Here is a 17,690-nt window from a genome sequence, read left to right as displayed (position 1 = left end):
TTATTTTGTGTCTTGGCCTACAGTAGCCATTTTGTGGATAGGTTAAGCCCCATGATCCAAAAAATTCTATCCCTGCCCAAAGATCATCTTGACGGTAATAAATTGGTCTTTATTGGTTCATATGTGGAGTCTTATGACAGCACAGGCTTACACAAGTTTCCTATAATGCGGCTTTTCTGACCTACTCACTGAACTAGTGCAGCCACTATGATATCAAAGAATTTGAGATATTGATGATGATTAAATAGATGCTAGCAACAGGTTACTTGAGTAGCAGGATGCTTTCTATGAAGCAACACTGGTGCTTAAAACTGCCCACTGGATGATTCTAATGGCCTGTGGGAAGAATTATTATTTTGATATTTCTGGTTCTTTACCTTTCTTAGACTGGACTTTCTTCAGAATCCCTGCTACAAGGCCCAAATAGCACACATCACAAGGGACAATTAACAATTAATGATTAACAGTTAATCATCCTTTGTAACGTCTCATTATATCATCTCACAAGAAGAAGACTCACCAGTCTGGTAGATAATGTGAGCCGTCTCTGTATTTATTGTTATATAATTATTTTATTTTATTTATTTATTTAATTAAACTTTTATATCGCCCTTCTCCCGAAGGACTCAGGACGGTGTACAGCCTACATTAAAACAATTAATATACACACTAAAATAACAATTAAAAAACTTATTCAATAAAAGGCCGAAATTAAAACCGTCCAATTGACCATATAAAATACCCAATACAATTACAATTAAAAAATTTAAAATTTAGAATTTAAAAATCAGGCCAGTCCCGCTTGGATAAATAAATAAGTTTTCAGTTCCCGGCGAAAGGTCCGAAGGTCAGGCAATTGGCGTAAACCGGGGGGAAGTTCGTTCCAGAGTAGGTGCTCCCACCGAGAAGGCCCTTCCCCTGGGGGCCGCCAGCCGACACTGCTTGGCGGACGGCACCCTGAGAAGACCCTCTATGTGTGAGCGTATGGGTCGGTGGGAGGCATGTGGTAACAGCAGGCGGTCCCGTAAGTACCCGGGCCCTAAGCCATGGAGCGCTTTGAAGGTGGTAACCAAAACCTTGAAGCGCACCCGGAAGACCACAGGTAGCCAGTGCAGGCTGCGCAGGAGTGGTGTTACCCGGGAGCAACGTGGTGCTCCCTCAATCACCCGCGCAGCTGGACTAGCTGAAGCCTCCGAGTGCACTTCAGGGGTAGCCCCATGTAGAGAGCATTGCAATAATCCAGACGAGAAGTGACGAGAGCATGAGTGACCGTGCATAAGGCATTTATGTTACATGTGAGAATAAATTCAATGATGATATAGCCAGATAGATAAAAAAGTGGCAGCCATGTGTCACCATGCTCTAGAATAATCTGGCTAGTTGAAGAAAAGTGACATTTTTGAGAAGTTGAGCTGAGTCAGATGAAATGTCAGCACAAGTAGGTCCTCTTTCCTGGATTCCATGTGTCTGCCTCCTAAGTTAAAACAAATGAAAATGGATTCCTTCTAAAATGATCATTTTCTATCCTTCAACACCCAGACTCAGCATTCCCACTGAAATTGCTGCAGTAAATCAATCACAGAAACACTTTTTCTCTCTTCATGGGTAATTGTCAGATGCCACCTTCCAGGATGGGAGATAAAGTCAAAACCTGACAGCCATCCATTATTCAATGTTCTAGACCTTTTTCTTTATGAGATTTTCTCCCTCCACCCCCACCCCATCCAGAGGGTTGACAAGAGAAAAATTTCATTTTTGCCAGAAGGCAGAACTGGTCACTTGCAAAGGATTTGAGGGGTGCAGATTGGCTAGCTCTGCCACAGATAAACAGGTTTATTTTAGTACACCATTAATAGAATTATTGATTTCAGTCTGGCAATTAATTTACCCGCCCAGAGTATTCCAATGAAACTGCCACATAAATAAGAGTGTACTCCCAACATAATGCAAAAGGAGTGTTACAGATGCACTATAATCAAGGAAGGAGCATTATTTTCCCCACTTGTCAACTACAGAGGGGAGAAATTTATCCTACAATAAGCTTACCTAGCTGGAGACCATATACAGGGGGAACAAGATGGATTTGGTTCTAATGGATTCACATTCAGCCACCAACAAGCATCCCTTGATTCCCCATGGTCAAATCCTACCAACAGAGCTACACTGCCAGAACTTTGTGCCAGTAGGCTGACAGAAATCTCAGCAACATAGATTTCTCACTGCCAGTAAGATTATCCCCTAAATCAAGAAATAAAAATATGATGTACAGTACATTGTCTGCCTCTTTTGAATTGCTTGTACTGTATATCCAATATGTATAAAAAATAAATGCTACCAAGAGTCACTAATATTTGAAAAGAGAAGTTGGCTCTGTGGAATGAAATGGTTAATGCCAGCATTCTTTAGAGAAGTCTCTTGACATCCTGTTGTGCTTAGCTGTCAATAAAGCCGCATCAGATGACTTCTCTTCTTCCCTCCCCACTCAGAAGTTAAAAAAAAAAAGGAAAGGGCTGAACTTCTCTAGTGACGGGTGTGGTGAAAAAAGTGTACATGTTGCAAGGGAACTGTATGTTTTCTGAGGTCAGATGTTTTCTGGCTGAGCACGTGATCCCACAGTAAACGTATAAAGAGAATGATGAAGGAGGAAGACTGCTTCATTCAGAAACCTCTCAGCCTCTGGAAAGAAGAAAGCAAAAGGACAACAGAAAGACTAAAGAAAGGATAGCAAACAACAATAAAAGGGAACAATGGCTCAGCACACTGAAGGGTGAGTGTTGGTTTTAAGACGTTCATATATATATTCAGCATGTACTTTTCTCATTCACAGATGTTCTACATTAGGATTCTTGGTATTTCTCTCACTAACAGGTCTCTGTGATCCCAGAAAAGAAAACTTTGTATGAATAAATAGATTGTAATCCACCAATCTGATTCCATTCTAAATGTCAGCCTGATATGTGATCTTTTAGTCTGATATCTGTAATTTTCCCCAAACTTTTTTTTTTTGTCCAAAGAAATGTAACTTTTTGTTTAAACATATCTTGTCCTTGAAGAATAGAGAGGTCCTTTCACTATTGTCTAGAAAGGATGCTAATCTTTTTCTCTGGTTTCCTAAGATTGCCAATCTTCTTTGTTAAAGGACTAATCAGAAATTCTTTAATACCAATTCTACCCTAAACTATCCCCTTTCTTTCATATCTTTAATAGAAAGTTTCAGGACCTTTCAGAAGCCCTGAAGGAAAACACCAAAGATGTTCATGAAGAGGCAGAAAACACAGAATTCATGAAGATTTTCCAAAAGGGACAGGTGTCATTTCATGAATTTAAGGTACGTTTTGTGGTTGTGAAGGAGCAATGGTTTATGGATAAATTGCAAATTAAGCGGTAGATGCAGTATAATGTAACTTGATGTAAAGGAAATAAAGATGTGTAGGTACAATATAATGTAAGTTGATGTATAAGAAAATTGAACCAGCTTATTATTCTGGGCACAGGAAATTGGACAACTCAGATTACATTAGAAAACCAGATCCTTCAAGGTTCCAGCCTTCCCATGGAAGACAAAGTACCAGGTAGAAAAAAAAGAGTGGGTAGATTAGTGTGAGGAACCCCCGCCCCCCTAAATTCAGTTCTGGAACTGAAAATAAATTCCCATGGTAATTACATATTTTAAAATTTCTACTATTTATTAACTTCAGTGGTACAGCCACTTCTGCCAATTACTACATTTGATCTAGTTTGAATTTATGGACCTTAGTATTTTAATAAAATATAAAAAATGAAATAGAGATAGAAGCTTAACATCAGGCAATCCTTATGATTTATATTGATATATTGACCATCAATTGTGTTGTAAATGTTGTACCTTGATGAACGTATTTTTTCTTTTATGTACACCGAGAGCATATGCACCAAGACAAATTCCTTGTGTGTCCAATCACACTTGGCCAATAAAAAATTCTATCTTCTATCTATCTATCATCTATCTATCTATCTATCTATCTATCTATCTATCTATCTATCTATCTTCTATCTATCTATCATCCTTCTTCTGACTTTGACCCTCTACTCCCTAATTACGATTGGTGTAAGGAATTTTGTGCTTTACTCCACTGTAGCTGATTTAAGCAAATGCTTTATCTTTTCCTAAGTATAAACAAAGATGCGTATTAAATATGTTTATTCATTATTATTCAAATAATTTTCACTAGAACTTATTCCTCACTACACTTGGTGGTATAATGTTTGTTAAAGTTAAGGCATAATCCAAATACTGAGCTCAAGATATTCTTGGGGTGTATATAGAATAGATTTTGCTTGAGAAGAGGAACTTCGTCACAATGCACAATTCTGTAAACAGAATAATTAACACATGAATTACACATTAACAAACCGAAAACAAGCAAGGAAAACAAATTACCCCATGATAAACCTGACAGACAAGTCTACTGTGCTGGTAAATATTGTTGTTCTGAAACAAAAACATTACACCATAGCAACATTACACCATGTACACCTAGAATGTATATTCAACAAGAAATCACACATTATATGTTTGTTATATTTGCATAATATATTTAAAGTGAATTGAGGAACTCTTAAAAGAAAAAAGAGTGGGTAGATTTGTGTGAGGAACCCCCGCCCCCCTAAATTCAGTTCTGGAACTGAAAATAAATTCCCATGGTAATTATATATTTTAAAATTTCTACTATTTATTAACTTCAGTGGTACAGCCACTTCAGCCAATTACTACATTTGATCTAGTTTGAATTTATGGACCTTAGTATTTTAATAAAATATAAAAAATGAAATAGAGATAGAAGCTTAACATCAGGCAATCCTTATGATTTATATTGATATATTGACCATCAATTGTGTTGTAAATGTTGTACCTTGATGAATGTATCTTTTCTTTTATGTACACCGAGAGCATATGCACCAAGACAAATTCCTTGTGTGTCCAATCACACTTGGCCAATAAAAAATTCTATCTTCTATCTATCTATCTATCTATCTATCTATCTATCTATCTATCTATCTATCTATCTATCTATCTATCTATCTATCATCCTTCTTCTGACTTTGACCCTCTACTCCCTAATTACGATTGGTGTAAGGAATTTTGTGCTTTACTCCACTGTAGCTGATTTAAGCAAATGCTTTATCTTTTCCTAAGTATAAACAAAGATGCGTATTAAATATGTTTATTCATTATTATTCAAATAATTTTCACTAGAACTTATTCCTCACTACACTTGGTGGTATAATGTTTGTTAAAGTTAAGGCATAATCCAAATACTGAGCTCAAGATATTCTTGGGGTGTATATAGAATAGATTTTGCTTGAGAAGAGGAACTTCGTCACAATGCACAATTCTGTAAACAGAATAATTAACACATGCATTACACATTAACAAACCGAAAACAAGCAAGGAAAACAAATTACCCCATGATAAACCTGACAGACAAGTCTACTGTGCTGGTAAATATTGTTGTTCTGAAACAAAAACATTACACCATAGCAACATTACACCATGTACACCTAGAATGTATATTCAACAAGAAATCACACATTATATGTTTGTTATATTTGCATAATATATTTAAAGTGAATTGAGGAACTCTTAAAAGAAAAAAGAGTGGGTAGATTAGTGTGAGGAACCCCCGCCCCCCTAAATTCAGTTCTGGAACTGAAAATAAATTCCCATGGTAATTACATATTTTAAAATTTCTACTATTTATTAACTTCAGTGGTACAGCCACTTCTGCCAATTACTACATTTGATCTAGTTTGAATTTATGGACCTTAGTATTTTAATAAAATATAAAAAATGAAATAGAGATAGAAGCTTAACATCAGGCAATCCTTATGATTTATATTGATATATTGACCATCAATTGTGTTGTAAATGTTGTACCTTGATGAATGTATCTTTTCTTTTATGTACACCGAGAGCATATGCACCAAGACAAATTCCTTGTGTGTCCAATCACACTTGGCCAATAAAAAATTCTATCTTCTATCTATCTATCTATCTATCTATCTATCTATCTATCTATCTATCTATCTATCTATCTATCTATCTATCTATCATCCTTCTTCTGACTTTGACCCTCTACTCCCTAATTACGATTGGTGTAAGGAATTTTGTGCTTGACTCCACTGTAGCTGATTTAAGCAAATGCTTTATCTTTTCCTAAGTATAAACAAAGATGCTTATTAAATATGTTTATTCATTATTATTCAAATAATTTTCACTAGAACTTATTCCTCACTACACTTGGTAGTATAATGTTTGTTAAAGTTAAGGCATAATCCAAATACTGAGCTCAAGATATTCTTGGGGTGTATATAGAATAGATTTTGCTTGAGAAGAGGAACTTCGTCAGAATGCACAATTCTGTAAACAGAATAATTAACACATGAATTACACATTAACAAACCGAAAATAAGCAAGGAAAACAAATTACCCCATGATAAACCTGACAGACAAGTCTACTGTGCTGGTAAATATTGTTGTTCTGAAACAAAAACATTACACCATAGCAACATTACACCATGTACACCTAGAATGTATATTCAACAAGAAATCACACATTATATGTTTGTTATATTTGCATAATATATTTAAAGTGAATTGAGGAACTCTTAAAAGAAAAAAGAAAGGAAACTCATAGTGTAAATCATAGTACACAGTTTTATGTTGGAATTACAGCATATAGAAGATGGGAAGAGACAACTCCCTGATTCATTTTTGGATGGGAACCTATTATGGATTTTTGCAATGTGTCAGTATAGGTGACCAAAGAAATGCACTAATACCTGAATATTCATTTTCCAGTACAACTGCTAGACTATTTCCACTAGAAATAGTCATTAAATATAAGTGCTCAATGGATAATGAATGCTAGGAAGCAGGGACACAATTAATAAAACCAACAGAGGGAAAAATAAGGTAGAACATTTTTACTAAATTAAAATGGAAGTGATGGCAATACAAACAAAATTCTTAAAAATTGGCCAAACCTCAATTGACCAAAATACTTCTAGAAAATAAGTGTTAGAACTTCTTCAAATTCTTCTTCTTTGTTGATTGACTGAACTCTAGTAAACTAGATTGAGTGAGGGGTATGTATAAACAAGACACATAATCAACTAAATTATTCAAAACTCCATTTTATTACCTAGAGAAAATGTAATTAAGTTTTGATATGTGTGTATGGTTGTGTAACATTAGATCTAAATTATATACAATGCAAGTATATTATGATTGGCTCTGTTGTTATTTTTAGGTGTAAGAACAAATAATGAGAAAGCAAATAGAATAAGGACATTTTCTTCAAATGAATTTTTGCCCAAAGTTGCTGATTACCAGCTAACGGGTTAGGGAAGTTTCAGTGATTCACTACAATTTGCCATTTCCACCCAGAAGTATTAATAGTAATAATTAAAAAAATATCTGGGAAAGGAACAATTATTGTATTTTTAAAAATTGCGTGGTTTTAGAGGGTCCAGAAAAAATAGCAATACATTAAAGTCTCTAAGAATAATCTCCTGAAGCTGACAAAGATTTACTACCTTTTCTAAAACTACTGATTAAGAAGCAACGTCAACCATGTCTCTCAGTTCTTCCTTTCCCCAATTCTCACCTAGTACCTACTGCAACATTTCTCAAAGGAGAATCTTCAAACTGTATCAGATTATTACTTTTTCATCTTCACCCAGCTATAGCAATTATGCAGGTTGGGAATTATAGGAACTGAGGAGTCATCCCAACTGGCTAGGGCTGTTTTACTGTTTAGGATGATCAGCATTTCATGCTGCTTTTGAGAAGTAGACAACTCACAATATAAAAACAAGGTACAGTAAAAATAAATAAATAAATAAGAAGCGCAAAGACGAAATTATAGACTAGCAATTTAGACACTAACCTCAAGACAAATACATCATATTTCAGACATCTGATTAAACATTTCATCCATCAATCTGCATAATACTGCATGATCTGCCAAGTGTGAAATAGTGGCATCAAGGTGGCGCCAAATGGAAAATGCTAGTACAAGGGGCACCAACCCTTGGATATAAAAATGATTCTAATAGCTAAATTAAGAGAGTGAGTTTTTCATATACATTTAATAATATAAATAAATAAAATAATTTCAATCACATTAAGTACTCAGGTGCATAAGAGAAAGCAGATGCTTCTAAAATGTATTGAACAAAGCTCTATCACATTATATCCTAAGTATGTATTCTGTTGCAGTCTGTGAGTATCATATTGTACTGCTAGCTGCTAGTAGAATTGTAGATCACTAAAAACAACAACAATGGTTGGCAAACTCATAATCTATGTCCTCTAATGACTTTGTTCTACCCATGTTTTTCCCATACTCTCAAGCCACACAAGGGTCCAAAACCTGGGGTAAAAAACAGTTAAACGGTGCTAAAAATTTAGCAAGTTTAGAGGCCAATCTAGGACCCTAGGAAATTTCATGATCTATATTGGGACTGCATGACAATTTTGCAGCCAACATCCTTCTCTTATTTGCATATTTAAGCCATTTTCTAGTATTCCTCATTTATCTTATAACCTCCGCAGTATTTTCCTCAAATTGTTGTGAAACTGGTTCTTTTATCAAATCTAAACAAATGTTTCGTGGAATTTGGTTAATATTTAAAAGATACCTAGTTTTTTTTTCTCTGATCAAATATATTTAGACTTAATATTACACAAAGTATTTTATCAAAAATATTTTAAAAAATGGTAGTGGAAAAATAACACCTGAAGTCCTTTTTCTTAAAAATGTTTCTGTAAATTTTAAAAGTTTGGTTGTATCTAGCGGTGATGTTGCACTGTAGGAAAATAATGCTGGAATAAAATGAGGGCCTAGTTTGTCTCTGATTTGTGTTAGCCACTTTAGAATCTCAAAATTCTCCAAATAGGGGTGGAGCAGCATTTGTAGCAGTAGAGCTCTTACATGGAAAGTCATGATAGATAAGGAAAATCACTAGAAACTTTTTTCACTACTTACAGCCCACTGATTTTATCAGGAACATTGCCAGTGTAGGTTGAGTCTTTTCCAGTGTTGAAAACCGTTAGTATACATGCAGTTTTAGGAAATCAATTATATTTCCTGTAGAATGTCTATAATTGGGATTCAAATGGTCAACAAGTGAAGACCAATCATATTTAATATATATGGTGTCCCACACCTTTTTCTCACATCAGTGAGGCAATACTACTGCATTCAACCTATTAAAGGAAGATTTTGAAACCTACATACAGTTAGATAAATGAATGCAAATATAAAATGTCACATCATAACCATTCCAAATGGCATGAAAGGGTTGAATACAATCTGTAGACGATCAAATAAAATTGCCCAAACATCAAATGCTACCAAAACTGAATTGGTTCATAGGAGACTTTTCCACCTAAAATTGGAATTCAAAAATCATGAACACTATGGCTTTTTAATAGGAAGGTAAATCTAAATATCAAATCACCTAAATATGAAACATTTATGACTGAAGAGAGATTTTGTAACTGTTTTTCTTTTCCTCCCTGTCCTTGTTTTAGCTTTATTTGGGTTCTCTGTATTACATCTATGTGGCCCTGGAGGAAGAATCTGAAAGGAACAAGGACAACCCAGTATATGCACCTGTTTATTTCCCAAATGAATTGAATCGCACAGTTGCACTGGAAGATGACCTGGAATATTTCTATGGTCCCACATGGAAGAAAGACATCCAGTGTCCGGAGGCAACTCAAAATTATGTGGATAGGATACATCATGTGGGCCAGCATGAACCTGAACTTTTAGTGGCCCATGCTTATACTCGATACCTGGGAGATCTATCTGGTGGCCAAATTCTGAAGAAGATTGCCCAGAAATCTCTCAGTTTGCCCAATACTGGAAAAGGGCTGTCTTTCTTCAATTTCTCTGGAATCACCAACATCAGCAAATTTAAACAGCTTTATAGAGCTCGGATGAACAGCATCCCCATGGATTCTTCTACTATTGAGAGAATTGTTGAAGAAGCCAGAAAATCTTTTCTTTTGAATATTGAAGTGAGTCATGCATAATTTTTGCAAACCAAATAAGTAATTTTAAGAAGTACAATTCTCCTACTTAAACATTGATTGCTGTTTTATCTGATATACTGAAATATCTCCTCCTTTATCAAAAACAATAACAATGGGGTGAACAATGCTATAATTTTCATACAACTTTTCCTCTGGCTTAATACTGAACAAAAACATAAGTAAAAGATAAAGATGATTATGATGCTGGAGTTTGGGTATAATAGAAATAATTGTGCTGCAATTAACATGACCTTCTCAAATAAAACAACCTGCTATATTAGAATCAACCAGTCTAAGCAATAATAACTAATTAACATATTACCATATTCTTAAAATGCTTCAAGCAGGACCCTACAAATTGATTTGGTTAATTTTTACAAAGGAGCACAGATTTCATGAAAAGTGGGGGGGGATCTTTTGAAAATATACATGGAAGTATTCAAATCTATCAAAAATCCTTGCTTCCTGACATATTTATAGACAATTACCTTATCTCAGCATTTAACTTCAGCCTGGGTTCTTTGACTATATTTTTATACCATTTTATATCAATTGAATATTATTAAGATACTATTAGACTATTGTATCTCAAAGAACATTGTGGGAAAGGACAAAGGAGTTATATAGCTTACTGAGAAAAAGCTAGTGTAAGAACCTCTTTATTTCAAAAGAAAAAATTAAATAGAGAAAACCATAGTGCACCAATATTATAAAACTGTTTCATAATACCAGAATCTTAAGTCAGCCAATGAAGTTGAAATTTGAATGATTCAAGACATATTTTAAAAAAAAAATACATCCCCATATTATGTATTCTTAACTGTTGAATTTCATTTTTATAAGATGTGGTCATGGCTATTAACATGGACATTTTAAAAAGGGAATTAGATTATTATAGTTATGTATTATTTCAAAAAATAGAGGCACTAGTAGTGTAGAATTTAAAATTAAATGTATATGTAATTGATTGATGATCTCATGGCCAATACTTTCCATACTGAGGAAAGTTCAAATTCCATTGATACAAATGAAGTATTATGTATTTGATTAGGAAATATGAACTGGAGACATCTTTCTTTTTCTCCTCCCATGTTACCGGTATTGCAAATACATATTCTTTACCTACAGATATGATAGATAGAAATATATCTACAGGAAGAACCAAATCTTCACATTTATCTATGCACTAGATTTATAGCATTTCATATTACTGATATCCATTATTGCAAAGTAGATGGCCATCGTTGAACCTATTAAACATCCAATTTCTGTGTTGCTTTCCATATCAAAAGTTATAGTGAAGTAGGAAGGCTGGAAGATAAGGAGACTTTCTAAATTCCTTAAAATGGATCTCACAAAATCTAAATTATAAAAACCCTTCTCTGCAATTAAACTATTCTATGATTCATTTTTCTCAGGTATTTCAGGAGCTGCAAAAGTTGGTGAATCAAGGCAAGCCTCCACAGAACAATCATCTTGGGAAAACCAAATTAGATTTTCACACAACAGGACGCAACAGAACACAAAGTAAGAAATAACGATTCATTAATATTCACTATTGTAATTTATTTTATCGATTTTTATCCTGAATAATTAAAAAATCAGTATATATTATAAAATATGCCTGCTTAGAATGATTTTCACATTTCCCCTTGCCACCTACCTTCCCCTGTGCATCGAAAATATCTAAGTTTGGTATAGGCCATATGTTAAACATGGAACATTTTCAATTAGTGATATGAAAAACAGATGGACAACTAATTTACAGCTATACTATAAGTTACAAGTGAAATTCTACCAAAGAATGAATGTACAAAATATTTCATACAATATACAAAATATTTCATACAATAATCCAGAGAGGAGTATGATGGGGGATCTATTAAATAAGTTCATCATTTTTGTGATATTACGATGCACATATTTACCATGTTGATATCACCATGGCTTGTTATGGACACTGCTGTTTAAAAGTTTATGTTCATATATTTGATTGCATAACTATAAGACTATACTTAACTTTTCATGGTCGTTCTTGCTTACAAGTTGTGCATTCCCTCATCACCTTTCCCACCCCCCAGTTAATTCATTTGAAAGCTACAACCACCAAATGGTTGTCTATCACACAATTTAAGTCCACACTATTGTAATATACTCATAAACTTTGCAGTGTTACTGCAGTATGCTCTACTTTGCAGAGCTAATAGGTACTAGGTATTTAGTTATGCTATAACTGTGACTAAAACATTGCTGTGCTTAATGATTTAGTAATACAACCTTTCCAGTTAGTTTTCATTCTGAACAATTTTTGTTTTCTTAATACAGTCCCAAAGGAAAGTGGCCAAGCACAGATGAAGCATACAGACTTGCTGCCCAGAACCCCGCTTTTGCGTTGGACTCTCGCCCTTTTCTTCTTAGCAACAACAGTTGTCGTGGGCTTGTATGCTCTATGAACTGAAAAGAACTTAAGCACTTTTACTACTACTTGCCTATTCTGGAACTAATGCATTTTTTTTTAAAAAAAAAGAGGGTTGCAGATTTAGATTATCTTGCATATTGGAAGTACTGAGCTTGACTATGTCTCCAGTTCTAGGTATTGTTGTTACCAGCAGCATTTTTAAAGAAGTTTGTGTCAAATACATTTCTCTAAAGAATCTGAAACGCCACTTTATGACATGCCATTAAACCAATAAGAAGCCAAGATGAGAAAAGAATGTTAACTTGCCATCTGAAATATGTGAGGAATAAATCAAGCTGTGATATTTTGTCCAGTGTTTGTGTACAAGAGTTTCTATACAGTATATGTTTCATTGCATGTTTTTCTTTGTCCTAAAATGCAATAAACTATGATTTTATGGGATACACTTCTACTACTTTAAAACAGATGTGCCTTAGCAATGACCTTTCAGGAACAGAATAAAACATTCTTTTATTTGTACTTTATACTTTTAAGTTATATGTACTTTCATTAAAGTTTCTTATAAATTAACTCAGCTGTGTACTTTTATATGTTTATCAGATTGTTTGAAGAATATTTGCTTTCCACACTGAGTTATTGCCTTAATGTTATTGGCTAACCTAGGAAGGGTACTTTAGCATGTTTTACACAGATTTTACACAGATTCAAGAAAAATGCATTTTGTTAAGGCTTGTTTTAAGTCTAGAATATATTTACTAAAAATATAATAAAGCTTAAAATATGAGGTAGGAACACTTGCTCAGATAGCAATAAATATATTAGTAGTATATGTAGTTTAACACAGGAATATTTTTATTTCCTAGAAAGAACACTGACATTTCTAAAATTTCATACTGATCTTGAGCTAGATTAATTACAAATTAGCATCCAGTCATACTCACATCCATGAAAAATAATAAAAATATCCGTAGGGGCAAAAATATATATACAGACATAGAATACTATTCTTTCATTCTAGCTCCTTTAGCTATTCAGTAGATTCTTGATTTCAGTTAATTTATATTTTAAAAATAATGGATTTCAATATCAAATACTAACTCTAATTCCCATCTTCTTCAAAAACTAATTCAAGATTTTATTATTTATTATATTTATATTGAACTTTTCACTAATTTTGACTTGCAATGATTCACATCACTTGTTAAATGAGTCACCACATGCGACTAAGTGAAACATCATGTGATCAGGACTTAGTTATACTGTAGGTTTCCACTGATTCTACTTGTTGGAAAACAGTTGTGAAGTACACAAATGGTGATCACATAATCTATGGGTCTTTCTAATGGTCATAAATGTAAAGATTAACCATAAAGTTACTTTTTCAGAACCATCACAACTTCAAATGGTCACTAAAAAGGACAGTTATTAAGCAAGGTGTACCTGTCCTTGTTTGATTAAATTGGCCAAACTCATGCAAAGCAGTTATCCATTTATATAACCGTAATATCTGGTTTTGCTGAACACAGCGAACGACACAACTATACAAACAACTTAATGTGATTACACAAACCCTGTTTCCTAGGAAATGAGAATACTTGTTTAGCAATGAAAGTGCTCCCAAATTATTATACAGAAAACTTAAAAAATCTCATGTGGCAAAAGACTGAAGAAAATGCCTTGCAGTCCTTTAATGAGTTTTCCTATGTAAATTCTACCTGAAAATGCTTCCAGGTGAATCTATTCTATTCACTACCCTTCTTTCTTTCCCATGCTATCTTTTTTCCTTCCATGTGAAAGTGAAAGAGGGGATAGACCAGGGGTGAAATCTAAAAATTTTCCCTACCGGTTCTGTGGGCATGGCTTAATTGGTGGATGTGGCTTGGTGGTCAGGTGACCAGGTGGACGTGGCCAATAACAATAAATAATAAAAATAATAAACAAAGTACACAAAACAATAAGAGGTACCAACTTTCATGCTTTACACACACATAACGCAACACAACTGACTCACACACAATGTAAAAGCAGCTGTACTTCACCCAAAATGGCCCCTGCAACAAGCAGGAACCTTACCCAGCCACAAAAAGCTCAGAAACCAACTTTCACACTTTACACACACACACAACACAACACCACTGACTCACACACAATGTAAAAGCAGCTGCAGTTCACCCAAAATGGCCCCTGCAACAACAGGAACCTCATACAGCCACAGCTCAGAAACCAACTTTCACACTTTACACACATACATGACTCACTCACACACACACACAAAATGCCACATACAGCTTTGTGAGATTTTTTGTGTTTGTGTAGTTAAGAGTGAAACACTACAGAAACACACCAAATCTCAGAAAGCTGCACAAATATTTTATTTTATTATTTTATTTTATATTTTTTAGATAAAAGCAGCTAAATTTAAAACTTCCTTAACTTTAAATTGGTCTAAAAAAAAACTCCTTAAAAAAAACCCAATTAACTATTTTTAAAGCTCCCCCCACCCCGTTACTTACCCAGTTGGAGGCAGGCAGATTGAGTTGCTCACCGATGAGATGGATTGCAGGCAGGCAGATTCAGTTGCTAGCTGATGCAATTGATTGCAGCAGCTGAAGCAAGGCTTAGCGAGCCCGAAAGAAGCAGCAATTAGGCAAGTGGGGACTGGGCAATTGGGTAAGCATGGGCGGGGGCTGTTGTGAGAGGTTGTAAAAAAATGATTTTAAAAGCCTGTGATGATCAGGCAACTTAGCTGGGATCGCCAGAGGAAAAAAAAGCTTTTAAAAGGCTCCTCTGACGATCCCAGCTGAAGTTGCCTGATTGCCAGAACCTTTTAAAAGGATTGTTTTAACAACCTCTTCGGCCGAAGAGCTTGTAGAAAATATGTTTTTTAAAGATTCTGGTGATCAGGCAACACAGCTGGGATCACCAGAGAAGCCTTTTAAAAGCTTTTTTTTTACAATCTCTTCGGCCGAGGTTGTTAAAAAAAAGCTATAAAAGGGTTCTGAAGATCCCAGCTGAGCCCCACGATCATCAAAGGCTTTTTTTTTTTTTACTTTTAAAAGCATTTTTCCGGCTGAAGAAAAAATGCTTTTAAAAGTAAAAACAAAAAAAAACCCTGATGATGGCACGGCTCAGCAGGGGCAGGGGGCAGGGCTTTTTGCTACCTGTTCTCCAAACCACCCGCCACCATCGCTACCGGATTGGGCAATCCAGTCTGAACTGGGAGCATTTCACCCCTGGGATAGACCAGTTTAATTTATTTTAAGATTTATAAGGTTACTCAATTTAGACAGTATGACTCAGGCGGTGTACAACATAAATACACAATACATAAACAAAAAACATCAATGAGGATTATTTATGTATATAATATATGCAGAGTGTTTCCAGTTAGCACATAAAGTCCTTACCTTAAGCTTGTTTTTAAAGTGGACTGAGACAAGATTCCCATCTACTGTGCTGTCATATTTGTTTGGCTTCAACTTGCTTGCCATGCTTATTGAACAAATCACATTACCAGTATGTCTTAATACCATATGTAAACCTAAATTCTCCAAAAAAATAAAAGGCGGGAGGGGAAACAGCTCCATGTGAAACAAAACAGAAATAATGCTTAGATTAGTCTAATACAGTGTTTCCTAAACTTTTGTCCTCCAGGACCCATTCCCACTTTTTAAAATTATGGAGCAGTCTCCAAAAGATTTTATTTGTTTATCAATATTTACCATATTAAAAATTCAAACTGACAGTATTGTATGAAGATCTATGACAAGTAGACAGTCCTAAATGGCACTGTGGTGATCAATAACCAGATGGTGAATTCTTTCTGGCACGGTCTTCCAAGAAGATATTGTGAGATTGTCCATTTGCATTCCACATACTTGCTGCTTGTGAGATTACAGGTTTTTGCAAACGACTTGTGGATTGAGCAGCTACAGTAGATGTTGAGGGATCTCAATCAAGCTCACAGCCTTTTGGACACAAGGTTTGTACAAGCCTCACTTAAAACACTTTTAGATGCAATTAATTAGTTAGTTAGTTAGTTAGCAATTAGTTAAAGAGACATTTCCTGAGTAGCAGGATAAGAGAATTCCACTTGATGGTTCAACATCCTTTTTAGACTTAAAAGGGGAGGGAGAGGAGTTAAAGATTTAAAAACTTTTGGCAAAGAGATTTAGAAGGAATGGATGTAAGAAAGTTTAAAATGGAGAAAGCTTTTTAATATTGTTTTCTGATTAAAGTTGTTGAATAAATTGGAATTAGAATAACAGAGTTGGAAGAGACCTTGGAGGTCTTCTAATCCAGCCCTCTGCTTAGGCAGGAAACCCTACAACATTTCAGACAAATGGTTATCTAATCTCTTCTTAAAAACTTCCAGTGTTGGAGCATTTACAGCTTCTGGAGGCAAGTTGTTCCATTGATTAATTGTTCTGTAAGGAAATTTCTCCAAAGTTGCTTCTCTCCTTGTTTAGTTTCCACCCATTGCTTCTCGCTCTACCCTCAGGTGCTTTGGAGAATAGTTTGATTCCCTCTTCTTTGTGGCAACCCGAGATATCAGTCCCCTAATCATCTTTGTTGCTTTTCTCTACACTCTTTCTAGAATTAAACTAGACAAACAAATTGAACTTTCATGGATTTTTAAAATTATTTTATTATTATTATGCAGTTAACTGGTGGAATTTACAGAACAATAGATAAAGATAATAGGAGGCAGAATGATGCTGCCTGTAACTGTAACCCTAAGCATAATCTTTAATAAAGCTTTCATGACTAGTTCCCTTCCCAAACTCTGGTCTCTAGCCACAGTCATCCCTATCTTCAAAAAAGGAGATCCCAGCCTAGTTGAAAATTACAGACCTATCTCTCTATGTTGCATCACATGCAAAGTAATGGAATCTATCATAAACCAATCCATTACACTCCACCTTGAAACAAACAACCTACTCTCAAATAAACAATTTGCTTTCAGAAAAAAATTATCATGTAACTTACAACTTCTCCACTGCAAAAACATATGGACTACTAACCTTGATCAAGGAAAAGCAATAGATGCAATCTACATAGACTTCTGCAAAGCTTTTGACTCAGTAGTACATGATAAACTTCTCCTAAAACTAAAATCCTATGGCATTTCAGGACCTCTTCACAATTGGATAAATGCCTTCCTGTCAAACAGACAACAAGTGG

General features: G+C 34.8%; 1 protein-coding gene across 1 annotated transcript; it reads left to right on the top strand.

The window, feature by feature from the left end:
- Nucleotides 1-2,565: 2,565 nt before the first annotated feature.
- HMOX1 (heme oxygenase 1) lies at nucleotides 2,566-13,076 on the top strand. The gene is made up of 5 exons (XM_058191354.1): nucleotides 2,566-2,767; nucleotides 3,208-3,328; nucleotides 9,581-10,072; nucleotides 11,506-11,614; nucleotides 12,413-13,076. Exons 1-5 carry the CDS (start codon nucleotides 2,748-2,750, stop codon nucleotides 12,538-12,540), a joined length of 870 nt encoding a protein of 289 aa, XP_058047337.1. The 5' UTR covers nucleotides 2,566-2,747; the 3' UTR covers nucleotides 12,541-13,076.
- The last annotated feature ends 4,614 nt before the right edge of the window (nucleotides 13,077-17,690 follow it).

The sequence above is a fragment of the Ahaetulla prasina genome, chromosome 7 (genome assembly GCF_028640845.1).
Source record: "Ahaetulla prasina isolate Xishuangbanna chromosome 7, ASM2864084v1, whole genome shotgun sequence".
NCBI classification, from domain to species: Eukaryota; Metazoa; Chordata; class Lepidosauria; order Squamata; family Colubridae; genus Ahaetulla; species Ahaetulla prasina.
The sequence above is the reverse complement of the archived record's forward strand: the minus strand, read 5'-3'. Positions and strand labels throughout refer to the sequence as shown.